General features: G+C 44.8%; 1 protein-coding gene across 1 annotated transcript in view; it reads right to left on the reverse strand.

Moving 5' to 3' along the window:
• Positions 1–7,872: 7,872 nt before the first annotated feature.
• Positions 7,873–24,092, reverse strand: part of MSANTD1 (Myb/SANT DNA binding domain containing 1) — a 43,415-nt gene continuing 27,195 nt past the window's right edge. Inside the window, exons 2-3 of the mRNA XM_073574761.1 lie at positions 13,906–14,178; positions 7,873–8,867 (exon numbers count right to left, since the gene is read on the reverse strand). Coding sequence (XP_073430862.1) covers positions 8,627–8,867; positions 13,906–14,178 — 514 coding nt within the window. The 3' untranslated portion in view covers positions 7,873–8,626. The remainder of the gene's footprint in view (positions 8,868–13,905; positions 14,179–24,092) is intronic.

Consider the following 24,092-nt stretch of genomic DNA (forward strand, 5'->3'; position numbering starts at 1 on the left):
CTGCCAATATCTCCAGCACCATAGAAAATAATGGTGACCGATACTCGTAGCAACGCAAACAAGTTGTCGTGTATAGAAAAATATTCATACCCTCATCTCATCACTATACAATCCGACCAAACCGGTGGTCTCCACACTGACCTCTAGGATTGGACTATGGGATCTAAATGTGACATCATATCCTGACCCAAACTCAATGGCCTCATAGGGAAATATCAGGCTGTAGCACTCAGGTCAGGAGTATCACCCCGGCCTAAGGTTCAAATCAGACGTCCGTACATGTACCGTAATGCCCGGAACGACCATGGGTCTTCAGGCCTGGACTCAACAGCTTAATATGTACCCATGTTAGTTTGGATCATGAGACCCACGGTCAGTCCAGCCATTACAGCTGAAAAAAAGATGTCAAATTTCAGCTTTGAGTTGTGTTTCACAGTCCATATTCTGACCATGATTTCCCAACTGAGCATGAGTCTCCGGACCCAAGCCCAACAGCTTCATAAATGTCAATGGGGCCGTTTGTTTGGATCATAATACCCAAGGTCGGTGGGGGCATTAGCGTGCCTATATGGACTGTAAAACATGGATATCTGATTCATACTACCACTTCAGAGGATGTGTTATGTGATGATTATCGCCAGTGCTGGACAGTGCCCACTCATTAATAATGAGGTCCATCAGGTTCCTTCCACAGCTTGCATTATTTTTCTGAGAATGAAAAATAGTGTAGCACTACTCTGTCCGCCAAATTTGCTGACACTAACCGAGGACCTGACGACACTGTAAAGGCCGATCATACAAATTTGTCTGAACCTGCCGATTTTGGCAGAAGCAGCCAACCATCTCATGTGTATGAGGGTCTCCTGACTCTTCACCGACGGATGATGTCGGGAGAGAGAAGCTTCTTCGGCCAACTGGAGTTTCTTTCCGGATGGTTTTTTTTTTCAGGAACCATAAGCCGATGCCAAAGGAGACTGGCAGCGTCTTACTCATCTTGAAGTGTTGAAAACACATGAATGCTCTGTTAATCAAGCATGTATGGTGGAGACTGAAGAGATAGTCATCTGCCTAGGGCTATGTTCACACAACCATATTTTCTGTAAGAGTGTTGCCCCCCTCCAAAAAAAATAAGGACAGCACTCGGACAATTTTATTCAACTGGGATGTCCAGGTGAGTTTTTTCACACGTGCCAAACATCTATGTAGATAAAATTGCAGCATGCACAAATTTCTTCTGTATTTTGGGTGAGACTTGCCCATCATCCGTATTGAGTACGACTCTTATGGATATACGTATTTCCATTATTAACATAGGAAACTGTTTTTGGCATTGCAAATTTGTTTAACTGCAGATGTATAAAAACAGATGACAACAGATATGAAAAATCTATTTTTTTTTATGGATGAAAAGATAAAAAAAAAAAATTATAAAAAATTGTTAACACTTGTGTGAATTTAGCCAAATGAATAGATAGCTGACACCTATCTCAGATGTATGGGCTGTATTGGATTTTACAGTTTCAATTATCGTATGGAATGTAGAAGAACCAGATTTTGAACGCTGCAAGATTTATGTCCCATATGTTACATGACGTATAAATATAAATATCTGTGTGATATAAGCTATAAGTATATACTTTACAGGACGGTTGTGCGTAAAGTGCAGTTTGGAGTGTGTAGCTTAAGAAGTAACCACCGTATACAGAGCAGTCATGTCACCAGGTGCTTTGTGCATGACATTTTCCCTTCCCCATGACAGCACCGCAGACATGAGAGATGGTATCCGCCCCCAGGAAGCAGGAAACCTGTAGCAGAGACATAAGAAGGGGGCAGCACCTCTCTCCTCAGTTTGGTTTCCTGTTTCCCGCAGGCAGATGCCTGGGGCAGAGTCCATACCTCCGGAGGGATCCCCCTCTGATGTCAGCCGGCCAGGAGGCCGAGGTCCGCGGGGAGAGGAAGGCAGCGGGGCGCGGTGGCGCACACCTGTCAGCCCGGCTCGGTGGGCGCCGCAGCGGCCTCCTCGCGAGACTCCCCGGTGGCCGCTCCTGTGGGAGGCTGGGCCGGGGGAGGCGTGGCCACCACGACGCTGGCGCCGACTGAGTGGCGACGACTTCCAGGGTCGCACCGGAAGTGACGTTACACGCTGGGGGAGCGGTGTACTGGGCACTTCCGGGAGGGAGTGGTCCCAGAGGCACGCACCGCTCCTCCATAAAACAGAAATAAGGCAAGGTGCCACCGGTCCCTGAGAGGCTGTATATAAAGTAGGCTCCGGAGTAGCAGAGCCAGACCAGCAGCCAGGCGGCTAAAGAATGGATCCTGAAGGCGAGATGCGCGCACAGGAGGAAGAGCCACAGGCAACCGGGGTACCCAGAGGGCCGGGTGAGTGCCTTTGTAAGGCAACACATAATATTAACGACTGTCCTATGTCATGTCTCTCTTAGGGAAAGGCCACATGAAAGCAAAAGAATAAGGAGTGTGCATTATGCAAAAAGGCCCTAGCTAAAACTTATGAGAAGCGACTCTGTCGCTCATGCATTAAAAATACAGTGGCCGAAGAGTCACCGTCTCTGCTCCAGAGCATTAAAACTATGATCCGGGATCAAGTAAAGTCGACAGTCAAAGATGAATTGAAGGAGCAGACTACCCTTAGCTCCGACGTAACACCTGCTTCACCCCCACCCCCACCTCCTCCTCTTCCTCCCACAGAAATAACTACCGACATAGAGTCTGAGGAAGAACAAGGAGGGATAGGGGCCTCGGACTCAGACTTAGACTCCTCGGATGAGGAAAAGGGTCGTCCTTATTTCCTATCCGAGGACATTGGGAAGTTACTAAAACTTGTAAGGTCCACAATGGGACTTGAAACACCTAAAGAACCAAAATCAATTCAAGATGCTATGTTTAGTAATCTTGACGGGAAAAAATGAAGGGCTTTTCCCTTTCATGATAACCTGTTAAATTTAATTAAGAGGGAATGGAAAAAACCCAACAAAAAAATGTCCATACCGCAGGCACTCAAATGTAAAGACCCGTTTGATGAGGAGGTATGCGATAAATGGGAAAAAGCACCCAGGCTAGATGCCGCCATTGCTAGTACCTCCATGGGGATAGCATTGCCATTTGAGGACATGGGCGCCCTAAAAGATCCCCTTGACAAGAAAGCGGATGCTTTTCTAAAATCTGCTTGGGTGGCATCGGCCTGGTCGTTTAAACCCGGGGTAGCCGCCACTTGTACAGCGCGTGCTATGGTCAAGTGGTTGGACAAATTAAGTCACCAAATTAAAAATAAATGCCCAAGAGAGACATTGCTGGAGGCAATACCTTCCCTACAGAAGGCAGCGGGATTCCTGGCTGATGCCGCAGTAGCTTCTGTCCGAGGTGCCGCCCGTGCATGCGCCCTTTCGAATTTAGGCCGCAGGGCTCTTTGGTTAAAAAACTGGTCGGCAGACTTCCAGTCAAAGGTCAAACTCTGCGCCGTCCCCTGTGAGAGTCAATACCTGTTTGGGAAATTGGGCTGAAATTTTAGAAAAAGTGTCAGATAAGAAAAAACGGTTTCCAACCCCCTTCCCTAGGCGTCGGTGGACTGAAGCTCGCTCGTCCTTTCATGGAGCAGGGAATAGAGGGAGCCGGGGGCGGCCAGACGATAGAGCCATGCGGGGCAGACCCTGGAAGGAAAGGAAAGAGGAAGGATTCCTCTTTAGCAAAACCACCCCGAGACCCGAGACTAGCCAGGGCGGTTGGGGGAAGGCTTCGGTTCTTTGTCCATCAATGGGTAGCATTGCCCGCCTCAAAGTGGGTAACCGTCCTGTTAGCCGGGGGCCTACGACTAAGTTTTCTAAGCCTTCCACCTCAACGAGTAAAAGTAGCCCAGGTAGCCAAAAAGAACCAGGCCACGCTGGAAAAGGAGATTCAACTCCTCATACAAAAAGAGGTACTAATAAAGATACCGTATCATCAGGTAGGGAGGGGGTTTTACAGCCCTCTGTTCCTCACGCCAAAACCAGATGGGTCACTAAGAACAATATTCAATCTCAAAGCCCTGAACCAATACATCAGAACAGAAAAATTCAAAATGGAGACCTTGGGATCAGCAGTGAAGCTACTCGACCCAGGCTGCTACATGGCAGTAGTAGATCTTACCGATGCCTATTACCATGTGCCAATATGGGAAGAACATCAGCAATATCGAAGATTGGTAGTAGAGATTGCCCAAGTCCCCACTCATCTCCAGTACCAATGCCTACCCTTCGGGGTATCAGTAGCCCCTCGAATATTTACAAAAATCATAGGGGAGGTAGCGTCCTTTATAAGAAGGGAAAATATCCTGTTGGTACCCTATTTAGACGATTTCCTCGTCATAGCAAACAGCAAGCAAAGTTGCGAAAATGCGGTTACCGAGGTTCTGGAAATATTAACCAGGTTAGGCTGGATGATCAATCTAAAACAATCCAGATTAACTCCAGTTCAGTCACAAGAGCTCCTTGGAATTCAATTGGACTCATTAAAACAGCAGTGCATTCTTCCAGAAAGGAAAGTTGGAGCTATCCAGCGGATACAATCCGGTCGAGCCATATCAATGAGAGCAATGTCGCTCCTGGGCACTTTGACAGCAACAATCCCAGCGGTCCGGTGGGCACAAGCCCACACGAGAGAACTACAGTTGCAGATCCTATCCGAGCAGGGGAGGGGTCCTTACAATTTAAACCGGGAGATCATTCTCTCTCCTCAGGTGCAGGATTTCCTAAAATGGTGGCTGAGCACCAAAAACTTAAACAGATCAGTGCACTGGACTACTCAAAACTCGGTGGTACTAACCACGGATGCAAGTCCAAGTGGTTGGGGGGCACACATAGAGAAACGAACCCTACAGGGCCAGTGGGAACCCGTAATGAGGGATGCATCCTCAAATCTGAAAGAACTGGCGGCTGTAAGGCGAGCCCTTCTCCTAGTAAAACAAGAAATGCAAGGGAGGGATGTCACAATATCATCCGACAACAACACGGTCATAGCATACATAAACAGACAAGGGGGTACAAGGTCGGCAACCCTTATGGCAGAGGCCAGGGAATTATTCGCATGGGCGGAAAACAATCTTCTGTCCTTATCGGGTACACATTTAAAGGGGGCAGACAATTATCTGGCTGATTATTTAAGCCGTCATGTACTACACCAGGGAGAATGGTCCCTAAATCAAAAAATATTTGGGGAAATCTGCGCTGCCTGGGGCACACCGGAGGTAGACCTGTTTGCTACAAGACAAAATCGGAAAGTGGACAGGTTCTACTCCCTAAATCCAAGATAACGACCAGAGGGGGTGGATTCGCTACTACACCGCTGGAAATTTCGTCTGGCCTATGCGTTCCCCCCATTTCCATTGATTCCAGTAGTCTTAAAAAAGATCTGACAAGACAAAGCTCGAGTAATCCAGGTTGCGCCCTTCTGGCCGAAAAGGGCATGGTTCACATGGCTCAGACGCATGTCTATCTCGGACTCATGGATCTTCCTGGATACCCCGAATCTGCTATACCAGGGCCCAGTAGAACATCCCCGAGTTCACAGGCTGCACCTCACTGCATGGAACTTGAGAGGGGACTCTTTCTAGCAAAGGGTTTCTCAGTTCCATTAGTAACCACCCTGCTCGCTAGCAGGAAGGAGGTAACTTCACGTAAATACCTGAAAATTTGGGAAAATTCTTACAGTTCACGGGCCGACAATGGACTAGGACAGGCCAAAAAGTACCAATAAAAGAGATCCTAGAGTTCTTCCATAAAGGACTAGAAAAAGGACTGACCACAAGCACCTTAAAGGTATTGGCCCTGGGGGCGTTGTTTGATCAAAAATTGGCTGACCACCCATGGATCTATAGATTCATTCGGGCCTCCTTTACATCCAGGCCCACAAAATTGCCAACAAAGGTAGCTCCCTGGGATCTAAATTTAGTGTTAAAGGCACTGACATCGTCTCCATTTGAGCCTATTGCTTCCATCTCAATAAAGGCGCTAACGCTAAAAACAGTACTCTTGGTGGCCCTGACTTCAGCTCGTCGTGTCTGCGAGCTGCAGGCAATATCCGTAAATCCACCATATACCACCATTTTGGAAGATAGAGTGATCATAAAAACTGATCCAGCCTTCCTACCGAAGGTTAATTCCAAATTCCACAGGGAGCAGGAAATAATTTTGCCCTTGTTTTGTCCAAACCCCAAATCCAAGGGAGAGAAAACCATCCATTGCCTAGATGTCAGACGTTGCCTGCTTCAATATATAGAAGCCTCAAAATCATGGCGACAGTCTTCAGCCCTTTTTGTCTCCTTTCAGGGGACAAACAGGGGTAAGAAAGCTTCAAAGTCAACGATTGCACAATGGCTGCCTATGGGTATTGCACTGGCTTAATCTTCTTCAGGTCAGACTCACCCACTGGGTGTAACAGCTCACTCTACCAGAGCCATAGCCACGTCCTGGGCTGAAAGGGCAAATGCTTAGGGTTGAGAAGATTTGTAAGGCAGCAGTATGGTCCTCACCATCCATTTTCTTCCGACACTATAGACTAGACCTAGGGCCCTCAAATCTGGCCTTTGGGAGAAAAGTGTTGTCTGCTGTTGGCCCACCCTAGGAGTCTATTCTATCTTTCCTCTCATGTCTGCGGTGCTGTCATGGGGAAGGGAAAAAATGATAATTACTTACTGGTAATTTGATGTTCCAGAGCCATGACAGCACCGCATTGTTCCCGCCCTATCTTGGTGATGGTTGTGTGGTGCACCAGAAAATTTAAAGTTGTATCTGGATATGTAAATCTATGTGAAAATATATATATAGATAAATAAAAAAAAAAAAAGGGAAAAAGAAGGTGAATATTAGTGACACTGTTATATAACATGTATGTAAACTAATAAGGCGGTTACCTTTGCATACTCTGAAACAAACTGGGGAGAGAGGTGCCGCCCCCTTCTTATGTCTCTACTACAGGTTTCCTGTTTCCTGGGGGCGGATACCATCTCTCATGTCCGCGGTGCTGTCATGGCTTTGGAAAATCAAATTACCGGTAAGTAATTATCATTTTTCTTTGTGCTGTGATATACAGTAGTAGAAAATTTAGGCTTTTTCTACATGGCTTTACACATGGACAGTATTCAGACCTGGAGATATAGCAAATCTTCTGTCCATGTCATTTATTAATCATGTATCCTTGTTTCTAGACTCCAGTGAAAATATACATGTGAAAAATGGGATAGATCTGGAGCAAAATAGTTTATGCTTTCTTCCAAAACAGCGCCTCCCTGTCCACTGGTCGCATGTGAAATTGCAGCTCAGTCCAATTAATTTATTAATTTCAACAAAGCTATAATACCATACATCCCATGTATAGGCGTGTTGCCGTTTCTGGAATAAAGAAGCCATGTTTTTAAAATTCTGTAGAACCCATTTAAAGAGGAGATGCCACTTGTAATAAATATGTATTTGTATTTTTTTTTTTTTTAACCTGGTGTAAATGCCACAGTTCTCCTGAATCCGACAATGTTTTTCTTTTGTTCCTGTGCCTCTCCTTTCCTGAGATATGACTCTTTCTTCCCTGTATGTAAATCTAGTCTTTTTTTTTTTATTAGCCAAGTGGTTCTGAAGAACACGCCCACAGAGACGAGTTGAGGACTCGCCCACTTGGCTAAGAAGACCAGATATGTATACATCGAAGAAGTGGCCATATCTCAGGGACGGAGAGGCACAGGAACGAAATAAAAACATTGCTGGATTCAGGAGAACATAGGTATTTACACCAGGTAAAAAAAAATCATGTTCATGGCAGCTAGCAGGTCCTCCTTAAGCAGGCCCATATCAGTGCTGCACTGTGCTTGACTGGCATAGGCAACAAGTTTTTTTTTCCTGTTACACACTGGTAATAAATTAGACCTTATACTGTAATATGTGCATATGGAGCAGGATTTACAGTTCATATAATCAACCTCTTCACGTTGACGGAGCATTATGCAAATACAATAAAATAAAGCAACTCTACGTTATAAGCTTTCTTGGACAAGCTTTTCATACTTTTTGTTACCTGAATGAGAGAAGCCTAACATGTCTGTGTAGCATGAAGAAGCAGTCCCTTATACAGCAGATAGGGTTCACAAAGGTGCTTCCAACAAGTGAAACAAGCATACAATCTGCATAGGAGCATAATACTGAATAAGGTGAGTTTATCGGGTTACTGCAGTTGATTTTGGTTTCTGAAATTACACATTCGTGATTTGGTGGACATCCACCTCACAGACATGGCACAAACAGCATAATACGTACGTCATATGCAACAGTGGACCATTCAGTTGACTTTATATTGCTGCAGAGATTTTCCCATCAAAAACTGGTAAGCTGTCATTTTTCATAATGGAGCAGTGTAGACGTGCCTCAAATGGGTTTTTCTCATCATGACAACCCCTGCCTATATGCCTTATTAGGAACAGAGGTGGTCTCCATTATGGTGAACTCAAGGAGAGCAGCTTAATACATCATAGAACCCTTCACTCTTGGTCTTGCTCAAAGAATCCACCCTCTTGGTGTCCATTGTCCTACCAGAAAGCATAAAAAGGTCCAAAAAAGGCACAAGGACAAGGAGATATGTGGTGGAACAGATTTTAAGGAGAAGATTTGGTGACCATTCTCTCTAGTAGATTCATCATCCTCTCTTGGAGCTGTAAGCTTTGTACTTGAATGATGTTCTGCTGGTCCAAGATTCGTCTCACTTCCCGACAGGTCTCCTCCATCGCTCGGCTCAGCCTTTTCTGTTCCTCTAACATGTTTTCCATTATCTTTAGCTTCTTCTTCTGAAAACTACTGCTTTGCAGTTTCCTCCTCTTTATGGCCCTCTCACCAGACCTGAAGGATAACCAAAAAGTTACTATGCAAAAGCAAATAATAACAAAGAACATAAATCAAAGGCTTTATTTACAGATTGACATTGAGCTTCTACTTGACAGGGTGGCCATTGATGTTTATTGTGAAAAATAAAGGATCACTAGCATAGGTACAGTGGCTTCCAAAAGTATTCACCCCCTTGGCTTTTTACTCATTTTTTTTACCTTACAACTTGTGTTTAAATATTTTTGTAATCTGATTTGTGTGTGATGCATTAGCACTTAATAGTCTAAGTTGGTGAAGTGAAAAAAATATAGGCATAAATTAAATTTATGGGATAAAATAGCTAAAACTTGGCATGTGCATATGTATTCACCTTTTTTGCGATAAAGACCCTAAAAAATTTGAGGTAGAAGCAGTTACCTTCATATGTCACATGCTTAATGAAAGTTAGTCCACCTGGGTGCAACCTAAGTGTCACTTGGTCCGTCAGTCCAGTTGTGCTCAAACGTTTACATACCCCGGCAGAATTTTTGCTTTCTTGGCTTTTTTACAGAATAATATGAATGATAACACCAAAACCTTTTTCTCCTCTTATGGTTAGTTGTTGGGTGAAGCCATTTATTGTCAAACTACTGTGTTTTCGCTTTTTAAATCATAATGAACCCAAAACATCCAAATGACCCTGATCAAAAGTTTACATACCCTGGTGATTTTGCCCTGATAACATGCACAGAAGTTGACATAAATGGGTTTGAATGGCTACTAAAGGTAACATCCCCACCTGTGACCTCTTTGCTTGTAATCAGTGTGTGTACATAAGAGCTGAGTGAGTTTCTGGGATCCAGACAGACTCTTTCATCTTTCATCCAGTCACTGATGTTTCTGGATTGTGAGTCATGGGGAAAGCAAAAGAATTATCAATGGATCTATGGTAAAAGGTAGTTGAACTGTATAAAACAAGAAAGGGATGCAAAAAGTTATTCAAGGAATTGATAATGCCAGTCAGCAGCATTCAAACTGTGATTAACAAATGGAAAATCAGGGGCTATTTAAAACCAAAACCACGGTCAGGGAGACCAACAAAATTTTTGCCCACAACTGCCAGGAAAATTGTTTGGGATGCAAAGAAAAACCCACAAATAACATCAGCTGAAATACTGGACTCTCTGAAAACTAGCGGTGTGGCTGTTTCAAGTTGCACAATAAGGAGGCACATGAAGAAAAATGGGCTGCATGGTCAAGTCGCCAGAAGAAAGCCATTACTGCACAAATATCACAAAGTACTGTATCTCGGCTACAATACTCAAAACAGCACTAGACAAGCCTCAAAACTTCTGGAACAAGGTAATTTGGAGTGATGAGACCAAAATTGAACTTTTTGGCCACAACCATAAACGTCACATTTGGAGAGAGGTCAACAAGGCCTATAATGAAAGGCGCACCTTTCCTACAATAAAGCTCGGAGGTGGATCACTGATGTTTTGGTGTTTTGGATGTGTGTGAGCTACAAAGGCAAAGGAAACTTGGTCAAAGTTGAAGGGAAGATGAATGCAGCACTTTATCAGCAAATACTGGAGTCAAATTTGCAATCATCAGCCCGGAAGCTGCGCCTGAGATATACTTGGACCTTCCAATATGACAATGATCCAAAACACAGGGCCAAGTAGACCTGTCATTGGCTACAGCAGAACAAAGTGAAGGTTCTGGAGTTACCATCTCAGTCTCCTGACCTCAATATCATTGAGCCATTCTGGGGAGATCTCAAGCGTACAGTTCATGCTAGACAGCCCTGGAATTTACAGGAACTGGAGGCTGTTTTGCTAAGAAGAATTGGCAGCTTTACCATCTGAGAAAATAAAGAACCTCATCCACAACTACCACAAAAGACTTTAAGCCGTCATTGATGTTAGAGGGGGCAATACACTGTATTAAGAAATGCTTCATGTAAACTTTGAATCAGGCTCATTTGGATGTTTTGGGTTTTCATTGCAATTTAGAAAGCGAAAACACAGAAATGTGACAATAAATGGCTTCACCCAACCACTAACCATGAGAGGAGAAAAAAGTTTTGGTGTTATCATTCATATTCTCTGAAAAAAAGGCCAAGAAAGTAAACATTCTGCCAGGGTATGTAAACTTTTGAGCACAACTGTATATACACTTTACCTTTCCTGAAAGATCACAGAGGCTGCAACACCGTTAAGCAAGAGGCATGACTAACCAAACACCATGAAGACCAATGAGCTCTCCAAACAAGTCAGGGACAAAGTTGTTGAGAAGTACAAGTCAGGGTTGGGTTATAACAAAAATATCCCAATCTCTGACAATCCCCCTAGCACCATCAAATCTATTTTCGTTAAATGGAAAGAACATGGTCTCGGGTATCAGTTCAGGTACTGCTGATGCGGCCACGGGGTACAGATACGGTGGACGCAGTTTCAGGATATGGACACCACCGAAGCGGTAACAGGAAACAAGGACAAATTATACTGGACTAACGGGACACAGGATATGGAAATAGCTTTAACAGACTAGGATGGGGGACCTGGCAACATACAGTTACACACACCAAACCATCTAACAGAGTAACTATAAGGGTTTCTCATGCATCTCCCAATTGGGGAGGGTGCCATTTATACAATATGCCTCCCAGCCATTGGCTGGGAGAAACCTCAGAGGTAAACACATCCCTAAATGCCTCACAGCTGTTAGCAGTTGGCATTTACCATGTGTGTGTTGACCCTTTAAGAGCAGGGGAGCGCGCGCACTAGGCACGCCGCTGAGACACAGTGCGGTGTGCACAGGAGCAGACAAGGAGTATGCCAGGACCACGACAGAGGACTGTGACGGTGAGTAAACCAGCATCCCTGCATGGAGTGAAAAGTAAACACTATGCAGGGGCACTCAACATAACGCTACAGCTAGGTCTGTTGGTAAACCAACACAGATCATCACCCCAAGAACACCATCCCCACAGTGGAACAGGATGGTGGCAGCATCATGCTATGGGGATGTTTTTCAGCATCAAGGACAGGGAAAATGGTACAAGTCGAGGGGAAGGTACAGGGATATTCTTGATCAAAACCTGTTTCATTCTGCAGGTGATATGAGACAGGGGCGGAGGTTTACCTTCCATCAACACAATGACCCAAAGCATACTGCTAAAGCTACATTCGACTGGTTTATGAGGAAACGTGTAAATGTTTTGGAGTGGTCTAGTCAAAGCCCAGACCATAATCCAATTGAGAATTTGTGGTCAGACCTAAATATTGCTGTTCACCTGAGGAAACCATCTAACTTGAAGGAGCTGGATCAGTTTTGCCTTGAGAAAATCACTGATGGAATCAAGGAAAATCCCTTAAATTCCCATGGAGCAAATTGAATACATTGTTGTGACCCTCAACAGGCTGAAACCCCAGTCACAAACACTGAGTGGTTATATAGAGAGAGATAAAGCATAAACATCTCCAGACAGAGTATCACAAAATCATGGTTTTCTTTTTACCAGTGGTCACTTTCTGCCAAATTTATCGGGCTATGTCATGAAAGTAGGCAAGGTAAGGAAGAAGACATCTGTAAGTTACATGTTTGACAACTGGATGGAGATAAGCTGCTGACTGTTTCTGAAGGGCACATTTTATATATCAGCTCTGGATATGAATGGAAAAAAAAATATGAAATTCCAATAAAGTCATCAGACCAATAGCACCACCTCCTGTGGTCCTTTACAATACCTCTGATTTTACATTCCCTGAGAAATAGAAGTGTAGTGTGACTTTCCTACACGAACCGCCAATTGCCGAAGAGCTGCTGCCTGACACTGATCTTCTCCTCAATCTCCTGTTGAAGATTTGACCCTTCAAAGGGAATTTTGTTGTAAAACCATTTGAAATGCTGCAAATTTTTTTTGTGCAACTCATAGTTTTCATGCCGGCTAATCGAACAGTTTGGGCAATTCTTAGCAAGGAGGGGCCCGTGGTTGATTGCGGCTACAAAATTCTTTGGAATTTGCACCACAAAAGTGGTGGAAATTACTACAAAAATGTTCTCTAGTCTACGGTTCTTACACTGGCTAACACTTCTCAATGACTTTTGTGCATCTAAACGCCCCGTTACACATAACGATGTCCCAGAGATCCCACCAATGATCTGACATGGATGGGATCGCTGGGACATCGTTAGGCTGATCGCTGGTGAGCTGTCACATAGACAGCCCCTCCAGCAATCAGGACCAGCGTGTACGCCGGTTTCCAAGGTAAACAGCGGGTATCCAAGAGCCGCAGCTCCTGGATATCCAATGTTTACATTAGAAATCGGCATCGCTGATCTCTGCTCTCTCGCTGCCACACGCAGCGATGCGTGCTGGCCAGCTGGAGACCAGCGATCAAAAAATGGCCCAGGACGATCGAGTATGATCAGCAATAACCGTCAGGGGGGCCGGTCGCTGATCCCCGTCACAAAGATCGCTGGCGAGATCGCTGTGGCGTCACAAAATCAGCGATCTCGCTGTGTGTGACGGGGGCCTTTATTCTAGTGCACATGCACCATTCATACAGACTGACACGTAAAAGGCCAGTACTGATGAATCGTTTTGTTAGCCTTAAAGGGACTCTTTACACTGGGATGAAAAAGTGACTACATTTTTCATGTATAGCAGCCCTACCTGGTGCCATTCATTTCATTTCCGTTGCCCCATCTGTTGTTCCTTTCCTCCTGCTGCCAAGATGGCCACCACAGTGCCATAGGGGACAGAGTGGTAAGTCTGGACCAGAGGGAAGTCTAGAGGCCCGGGAAGCCCTGATATAGAGTTACCACTTTCCCCATACCTTTATAGTCTCCATCTTGTAAGCAGGAAGAAAAGAAAGGTGATCTCAGGCAACGAGAGGACAAAGGAGTGCACCAAGTAGGTAGAAGATTATACATGAGGTGCATAGTCACTTTAGAGTCCCAGGGTCGAAGGTCCCTTTAAAGATGATTATGTCCATGTATGTGGATGACCAGATTACTGACCTATGAAACAACAGAGACTTTCTATAATAATCCACCATATCTGTACCTGAGTTTATAGGACTGCAGGCTTGTCGAGCTTTCTGAATTGACGTCTTCAAAGCAACCTTCTCTTTCTTCGTATGTGAATTGGTTATAGGGGAGGTAGAGGGGTGTGGACTTTGTAGACGGGGACTGAGAAGCCTCGGTTTGCGATGTAGAAGGTCCAGGCTGTGACTTTCCATCACTATGTTCTGGTAGTTTGGACAGTATCCGATCTATGGTCTTAAAATAAGGCCAGTCGGGAGGAATGGACTCTCCATCGGCCATACATTTCAGCTTTCTACGGAGAGATGAACCATAATAAATCATTAGAAAGAACCATTTTGCTATTGCAAAAAAAAAAAAAAGTACAAACTAGTGTGATTCTCATTGCAGAGATTGCTTTTCAGCAGTTTCATTATCATCGCAGGCAGAATTTCCAGAAAAGGTAAATCGGCAAGCGAAACATAACACAGTATCCACCACTGGCAACATATGATGACGACAGCTGCTCCTCCATCTCCCTGCATCGTGTATTAACAGTTAAATGTAGAATTACTAATTAATATTATTAATTTATTTGAAGCTTACTCCCTTTATGCCATTTCAAACACACATAAAATCAGAATAATACCTTTAAGTCGTCAGGGATGCTGTTTGTACCACTGAGTCCTGCCCTAGTTGGGCTCAAAGCATCATCTTTAAAGGGAATCTGTCACCTGGTTTTGGCGGGCTATTTAAATGAGGTCTGTCCGGTCCGATGGGCGGTGTTTCGGATCTTTGCCGCCTCCCCATCCTTGACCGCCCTCCGCCATTTTTTCATGAATAGGAGTAGGTGTCCGCCATCTTTCGCACGTGCGCTAAGAATTCTTGGCTTGTGCACGCGCAGTATGCTTTGCCCAAATGCGGGCAAAGCCGAAAAGCCTTACTGCGCATGCGCCGGTTAACTAAGCCCCGGAAGTATTTTGCTGTGTTCCGGGGCCTAGTTAACCGGCGCATGCGCAGTAAGGCTTTTTGGCTTTGCCCGCAGTTGGGCAAAGCATACTGCGCATGCGCGAGCCTAGAATGCTTAGCGCACGCGCGAAAGATGGCGGACACCTACTCCTATTCATGAAAAAACTGGACGGCGGCCAAGGATGGGGAGGCGGCAAAGATCCGAAACACCGCCCATCGGACCGGACAGACCTCATTTAAATAGCCCGCCAAAACCAGGTGACAGATTCCCTTTAAATCAGGCTGTAAAACTTTGGCAATTGATTATACAGCTATTCTGAGAAAGATTTTCAAAGTAAATATAACGGCCTCATCGGGTCTAAGGTGTATTTAATAATGTATGAAGTTTCCATTGAATATAACATTACAAAGCGCTAAATTACAAATTTACTAGTGAAGGGTTTTTTTTTTTTGCTTTTTTTTACTGCTGCAATATCGTGATGAAGCATTACGGAAGGGTTCTACAACTTTGCTAGATTTTAGAAAAGGTTTGCATGAAAATAGGAAAATCTGTATCATGACCATTTGCAATATACATATACAGTACATACACAGTTCTACATTTATTTTGTGTGGTATACCAATGTAAAGTAACAAGTGTGTAATTTATTCTCAGTATACCTTAAACTCAGATGTTTGTGTAAGAGCCTTAGGCCTGTTCACACTTCAGTTGTTTGACGTCAGTTGCAAACGACCAAAGTGTGAAAAAACGTATCCATTTCCGTTTTGCAACAAACGGATGACATCGGATCCGTTTCTTGGACGGATTCGCTGCAGCCGCTAAGTGTATTAAATTTAAAGGAACTGATCTCTTGAAAAAGAGAGAGAGAGACAGAGAGAGAGAGAAAAAAAACCAAAACGTTACATTGTCCGTCTACTCCAGCCGGCGGATGCTAAAATTAAAACAGATACGTCAAAAAATGGATGCAACGGACGACCATCAGACAAAATCCACCGCTTGTCTATGGGGAAAAAAAACGAATCCGCCAAAAAAATGGCGGATCCGTTTTTTTATAAAAACGGCGGATTTTGACTGACGTCAAATAACTGAAGTGTGAAACAGGCCTTAGGCTACTTTCACACATCAGGTTTTCGGCGTCAGGCGCGATCCGGCGTCGTGCCGGAACGCCGGATCCGGCAAATGTTTCTTAAAACCGGATGTGACGGATCCGGTTTTCTGCCGGATCCGTCTTTTTCTGGAAAGACAAAACCGGATCCGTCTCATCCGGTTCATCCGTTTTTCTATCCGTTTTTTCGACGGATTACGCCGGATCCGGTTTTTAAAATTGACCCTTGTGGCCTTCCGAACGGGATTGGCTACTGGAAAACTATATATAGCGTGTTCCTACAGCCCTTCTTTGACAGGTTGTAGAGGAGAAAGTGCAGGTTGGAGAGAAGAGCAAGTTACTGGCGAAGATGGATGTTGTCATTGGAAATATTTTGAAGAATTTGGCGGATTTTATAGCGGAGGCGAATCGTTTGAGGGTTTGTTCTGGAGAAGGAGAGAGCGAGACAGCAGCGCATCAGGCATCGTAGACGACGTTTGTGGATCCACCCCATCACAGCCAAGAGAATGACGCGTGGGGTCTATTCTACACTCTGCATGGACCTTCGACGAAACCCGGATAAATTTTTTGGATATGTTCGGATGAAAATGGAGAATTTTGATTACTTGGTGGAGCGCATTGCACACCTCATAAGAAAAGCGGACACCTATTGCCGCTTCTCTGTTTCACCCGCAGAGCGTCTGATGGTGACTTTAAGGTAAGCCACATTTATTGGATGTGATCGCATCAGAGCACACTTTCACTGCAATCTTGTTGGTGGTAGTTTGTATCTCCAAGTGTTATAGGTCAGTTTTGGTATGTAATGCTGTGATTTAAAACTAATTTATTGTTTTTTAATTCCCCACAGATTTCTTGCAACTGGAGAATCCCTTTCGTCACTGCATTTCCAGTACAGACTCGGGATTTCCACCATATCTGGAATTGTGAAGTACACATGCCGTGCACTGTGGGACTCCTTAGCTGAAGAGTTTTTACCAGAGCCCACAACAGAGAGGTGGATTGAAATTGCTGACAAGTTTCAACAGATATGTCAGTTTCCAAACTGCTTGGGCGCTGTGGACGGGAAACATATCCGCATTGTAAAGCCAGCTGGATCGGGATCGGAATATTTTAATTACAAGAAATATTTTTCAATTGTCCTCATGGCCATCGCTGACGCGGAATACAAATTTATTGCGGTTGATATTGGGGCCTATGGCCGCTCCAATGACTCTCAAGTTTTCAAACTGTCTGCCATGGGGCGTAAACTGTATGGAAACACCTTCCAGTTCCCACCCCCTAGACCGCTGCCGCAAACATCTGGTCCACCTATGCCATTTGTCTGTGTAGGGGATGAAGCCTTCCAGCTGTCAGAACACCTTTTGAAACCGTACTCTAGCAGAGGATTGACAAGACCAAAACGCATTTTTAATTACCGCCTCACAAGAGCAAGAAGAATGGTTGAATGTACCTTTGGTATTCTGACAGCCAAATGGCGGGTCCTATTGACTGCGATCAACCTCAAGACAGAAACTGTGGACGAGGTGATCAAAGCATGCGTGGTACTCCACAATTTTGTTATCTGCAAGGAACCCATTTCCATTGAGGACACCTCTGAAGAAACCACCTTGCAAGATTACCATGACATTACCACTAGAAGTTCTGTGACGGTTTCAGTAATGAGGTACAATTTTGCACTATACTTTATGTCACCTCAAGGCATGTGAATGCCCTAACCAAAAAGAGTGTGAAAGATTTGTGCCCTAACCAAACTTGTGTACCTTCTGGACCAACAGTATATACCTTTGCCAACCAAAGTTGGCTATCTTGTCATGGTCTCTATTTTTAGCTTTAGGCCACAGGTGTGTACCTGGTTGTGTTTTATGCAAAGTATTTCACCTTTTAACAAAAGTTGTGTACATTGTTAGGAAATCACCAACAATAAACACAACTTTTTAGGTGAAATACTTTGCTTCAAACACAACCAGGAACACAACTGTGGCAAAAAGCTAAAATTTACCCACAGTTATATACCTAGTTTTGAATACCATTTCACCTTTTAAATACCCTGTATTTAACCTTTTTCGCCGCAGAAAGAAATGACAGACAACCAGTGTAAAATAATTTAACTTTTATTGAAAAATGTTTTTTTTAGTAAACTTTTTTAAAATTTTAATAAACTTGTTTAATAAAACTTTGAAACTATAAAACTGAAACCTTAAAACTGGTCATTTTTATTTAAATACACACATTATAATTCTGTGTAGTGTGTGGTGGAAATACTGCTGTAGGGGCTGCGGGACACTTCGACACTGGGAGTGTGGAGAGAGGACTGGGATCGTGGTGGGGAAGGAACAGTTAGAGGTGAAGGTGTGGAAAAAACTACAGAATGGGTGGACATGTGGGAAGCAGAAGAGGTGGTGGGTGGTGAAGTGGAGGGTTGGGCAGGGACTGTAGGAGCAGATGATGTTGATGGCAAGTTGTATGGGGAAGGAGTTTGGTACGGGGCAGGTTGCTGGAAGTGGGGAGATGTCTGGTACGGGGCAGGTTGCTGGAAGTGGGGAGATGTCTGGTACGGGGCAGGTTGCTGGAAGTGGGGAGATGTCTGGTACTGGGGAGGTTGCTGGTACTGGGGAGTTTGCAGGTACTGTGGAGGTTGCTGGTACTGGTGAGGTTGCTGGTGCTGGGGAGGTTGCTGGTGCTGGGGAGGTGGATGGTGCTGGGGAGGTGGATGGTGCTGGGGAGGTGGATGGTATGTAATAGGAGGGGGAGGATGGAAAGTGGCTGGAGGTGGATGGTATGTAATAGGAGGGGGAGGATGGAAAGTGACTGGAGGGGGTGTAGATGTAATAGGAGGGGGAGGATGGAAAGTGGCTGGAGGGGGTGTAGATGTAATAGGAGGGGGAGGATGGAAAGTGGCTGGAGGGGGTGCAGGTGGAGGAACTACTGTGGTGGGAGGAGGAGGAGGTTGGGAGGTAACTTGCTGGAGAGCAGCGTGGCATGAATGCATTACATGCATCTGCTGGGCAGGAGAGAGCGTTTCCATGCGCTCCACAACAGACCTGAAAAAGGTGTGGTTTGGCGAAGATCTTGCTTCTGAATGCATGGTTTGCAGAAGTGTCTTCACCTCCAGAATGCTGGAGTTGATCTGCTGATAGCCTGCGGATATTTGCTCTGACAAGACTTTTAGACAGTTCTGGAAAGATGCATTCAGATGCAAGAACTCTGGCGCATAAGTCTTTTCCTGACCCCTCTGCCGCTGCCACCCAGTACCCGCAGGTGTACTAGAGGTGGCAGGGGCAGAAGGGTGGGGTAAAGGGAAAGCGATCTCCTCACCAGCAGCTTCATGTAATGTAGGCGGCCACGATGCTCCTGTGCTGGTGGATGGGACAGATGGGTCGAATGTGTGGGAAGGCTGGGAAGGTGCAGATGTACCGGGGCGGTCGAAGTGTCCCTCGGTGCCGGTCTCCTCAGGGATCGCCTCAGAAGGGTCCAATCGTGCCGGCTCCCGAGTGCTGCTCACCGTGCTGTGGAATAAAGAGAAAAAAAAACAATTAAAATACTGACATGGTATGGCCCTGGCTGAAAAAAAATTTTACATATAACATTTTTTTTCACATGTGGTGTGTAATATTTACCTTCTGGTGACCATTGTTTCCCGGAGGAACGACAGGGCTTCTGCGTACTTGTACTTGCTCCTGCGTCCTCCAGATCCACTCGGGGCCCGCATCTCTTTATTGAACTCCTTCTTGAAACGATCTCTCACAGACCGCCACCGATTCACAATTCTGTTCCCTGAAACGAGAAAGGAGTGGTTAGTATACAACATCAGTGTTTCCCAAACTCCAGTCCTCATGGTCCCCAGGGGTCATGTTTTCATGATTTCTATAGTAAATAGAAATCCTGAACACATGATCCGTGGGGACCACGAGGACTGGAGTTCGGGAAACACTGGTTTACATCAAGCAACCGGTACTGTATATACTTACGCTCTTTAATCTGGGCCCGAGCTTCGAGGTCCTCCCAGCGGCCAACAAGGAGCGAACAGATTTCCTCCCAGAGTCGTCGGGTAACGATCAGGTCAGCGTGGCGGCGGTCAGCCATATTCCAGAGCGGCTCCCTTTCTCTGACGAGATCGATGAGGCGGTCCACATCAATCCCTCCATCCTCACCGTCAGAGTCGGGAGCACGCTGTGAAGGCTGTTAAAGAAAAAGACAAAAATAACATAATTAGCCTCCACAAAAGAAATGAAATAAAAAGTGCAAAAAAACAAAGCAAAAATATTTATACTTACACGCTGGTGACCGCCGCGTTGCTGTCGCCGACGACCCTGGGAGGCACTGCGAGGACCTCTTTGCCAAGCACCAGATTGGGAAGACTAGAGAAGAAAACAAAAAATGTTATGTCTTTGGATGTAGGCATTTGTTTGCTGTGTGTGGTCTGCAGAACATTGTTTTCTATGTGTTGTGTGTAGTGTGATGTTGTGTTTCTGCGTTTGATGCAAAAAACTTACGAATTGTGAGCCCACTCCAGGTGTCTGTCCACCCCTTCCTTCTTCTTCTGGGAGCTCCTCTTCATCTTGTGATTCCTGTTTTGAAATAAAAGGCAATGAATAGACATATATTACAGAGAAGATGGATTTTGGAAATAAAAACTTACCGTCAAACGCTGACGATGCGAAGGAGGGCTCCCAGAAGATGATGTGCTGTCTTCCTGGTGGCCACACTCCATGCCTGTGGGTGGTGTTCCAGCTGCTGCCATTGCTGCTGCTGCTGCTGCATCTATTGGGCGGCTGTTGAATAAAGAGAAACAAAGGGCCAATGAATATCTTGATATTCAATAGCCCTAGTTTGGAGGAATGGGTTATTTGATAATTACCGTCTCTCATCTGCTGCTGGCCTCCCCTCCTCAGCATGTTCTATTTGCTGCTCCATTTGGGGTGGTGGTGCGGATGGTGCTGCAGTGGTCTCCTGCCTTCTCCTGCGCCTGGTTGCTGTCTTGGGTGGCATGTTGGGTGTGGCTGTGGGTCCCACTGTCTTGCTTTTATATATGTCTTGTGGGCAGAGCTACTGAGCATGCTCAGACCAAAAAAACGGATCCGGCCGACGGATCCGGCTTTCGCCGGATCCGGCGCATTGCGGCGCTCATAGGCTTTCATTGTGTGAAAAAGCCGGACGCGCCGGATCCGGCGTGTCCGGCTTTTTCGACGGAGACAAAAAACGTTACAGTCACTGTTTTTTCCAGACGCCGGATCGCGACACATTGCCGGATCCGGCGAAAACCGGATGAAACGCATGGCCATCCGGCGCGATCCGGCGCAAATGCAAGTCAATGGGGGGAAAAACGGATCCGGCACTGCATTTCGCCGGATCCGGTTTCTGTCAAAAGCGCCGGATCGCGCCTGACGGCGAAAACCTGATGTGTGAAAGAGGCCTTAGGGATCAAACAGCATCATGGAAACCAAGGAACACACCAGACAGGTCAGGGATAAAGCTGTGGAGGGATAAAGAGTAAAGCAGGGTTAGGATTTAAAAAAATAGCCCAACATCTCACAGAGTACTGTTCAATCAAAATTCAATTAGAAAATGGAAGTAGTATGGCAAACTGCAAACCTGCCAAGACATGGCCACCGCGATAATCTGCCATCCCAAGCAAGGAGAGAACTAATTAGGAAACAGCCAGGACATCCATGGTCCTGGCTGGCTTCAGGTTTTCGTGGGCCCCGGGTGAAAGAGTCTCAGAGGGCCCCTTTAACACATACCACAATTCATGAATAATGAGCCCCATATATTGTGCCATACAGAATAATGAGCCCCATATATTGCTCCATTTAGTATAATGAGCCCCTTTTATTGCTCCATACAGTATAATGAGCCCCATATATCGCCCCAGACAGAATAGTGAGCCCCATATATTGCTCCACACAGTAAAATGAGCCCCGTATATTGCTCCATACAGTATAATAAGCCCCATATATTGCTCCATACAGTATAATGAGCCCCATATGTTGCTCCATTTAGTATAATGACCCCCATATATTGCTCCATACAGTATAATGAGCCCCATATATCGCCCCAGACAGAATAATGAACCCCATATATAGCTCTATTTAGTATAATGAGCCCCATATATTGCTCCAGACAGAATAATGGACCCCATATATCGCCCCAGACAGAATAATGAGCCCCATATATTGCTCCATTAAGTATAATGAGACCCATATATTGCTCCATACAGTATAATGAGCCCCATATATTGCTCCATACAGTAGAATGAGCCCCATATATTGCTCCATTCAGTATAATGAGCCCCATATATTGCTCCATACAGTATAATGAGCCCCATATATCGCCCCAGACAGAATAATGAGCCCCATATATTGCTCCATTTAGTATAATGAGCCCCATATATTGCTCCAGACAGAATAATGGACCCCATATATTGCCCCAGACAGAATAAAGAGCCCCATATATTTCTCCATTAAGTATAATGAGCCCCATATATTGCTCCATATGGTATAACGAGCCCCATATATTGCTCCATGTAGTATAATGAGCCCCATATATTGCTCCAGACAGTATAATGAGCCCCATATATCACCCCAGACAGAATAATGAGCCCCATATATTGCTCCATTAGATATAATGAGCCCCATATATTGCTCCATACAGTATAATGAGCCCCATATATTGCTCCATTTAGTATAATGAGCCCCATATATTGCTCCAGACAGTATAATGAGCCCCATATATCGCCCCAGACAGAATAATGAGCCCCATATAATGCTCCATTAAGTATAATGAGCCCCATATATTGGTCCATACAGTATAATGAGCCCCATATATTGCTCCATTTAGTATAATGAACCCCATATATTGCTCCAGACAGCATAATGAGCCCCATATATTGCTCCATACAGTATAATGAGCCCCATATATTTCTCCAGACAGTATGAGCCCCATATATTGCTCCAGACAGTATAATGAGCCCCATATATCACCCCAGACAGAATAATGAGCCCCATATATTGCTCCATTTAGTATAATGAGCCACATATATTGCTCCGGACAGAATAATGGACCCCATATATTGCCCCATACAGAATAATTAGCCCCATATAATGCTCCATTTAGTATAATGAGCCCCATATATTGCTCCATACAGTATAATGATCCCCATATATTGCTCCATACAGTATAATGAGCAGCATATATTGCTCCATACAGTATAAAAGGCCTCATATATTCCTCCATACAGTATAATGGATGGCCCCATATATTTCTCCATACAGTATAAAAAGCCCCATGTATTCCTACATACAGTATGATGGGTCCTATATATTGCTCCTTATTGTATAATGAGCAGCATATATTGCTTCATACAGTATAAAGGGCCCCATATAGTGCTCCATACAGAATAATGGACCCCATATATTGCTTTATACAGAATAATGAACCCCATATAATGCTCCAAACATAATGAGACTCATTAAATGCTCCATACATAATAGGCCCTATGCTATGCTCCATACAGTATATGATGGGCACCATATAATGCTCCATACATAATGGACCTCACATAATGCTGCATACATAATGAGCCTCATATAATGCACCAGAATATGATGGGTCCCATATATTGCTTCATACATAATGAGCCCCATATATTGCTCGATACATATTGATCCCCATATAGTGCTTCATACATAATGGACTCCATATAATGCTCCATATACTGTATAATGGGCCCCATATAATGCACCATACAGTGTATGATCGACCCCTTATATTGCTCCATATATAATGAACCACATATAATGATCTAAACTTAATGGGTCCCTTATAATTCTCCATACACAATGAGCCCTATATAATGCCCTATATGATGCTCCAAACATGAATAAAAAATGAAATATTCATCTCTCCTCGTTGGCTGCAGGATCAGACTCTTCAGCATTGCTGTCTTCCAGAGCGCACACAGTAGTGACGTCATCACGCCCTCTGCACTGAAACATCACAGAGTCAGAAGATGCCAAAGCTGAAGGGGAACGGGAAAAGGTAAGTATTGCAAGTACCAGGGCCCTGAGCAAGCAAAGGGGGGCCAACGCACGGGCGCTGGCACCGGGCCCCCATAGTGTGCCAGTGTCCCCAATGGCGAGTGGACCCCCCCGCCTAC

Source organism: Dendrobates tinctorius, unplaced genomic scaffold (assembly GCF_039654945.1).
Source record: "Dendrobates tinctorius isolate UK_male_01 unplaced genomic scaffold, ASM3965494v1 ptg000039l, whole genome shotgun sequence".
NCBI lineage: Eukaryota > Metazoa > Chordata > Amphibia > Anura > Dendrobatidae > Dendrobates > Dendrobates tinctorius.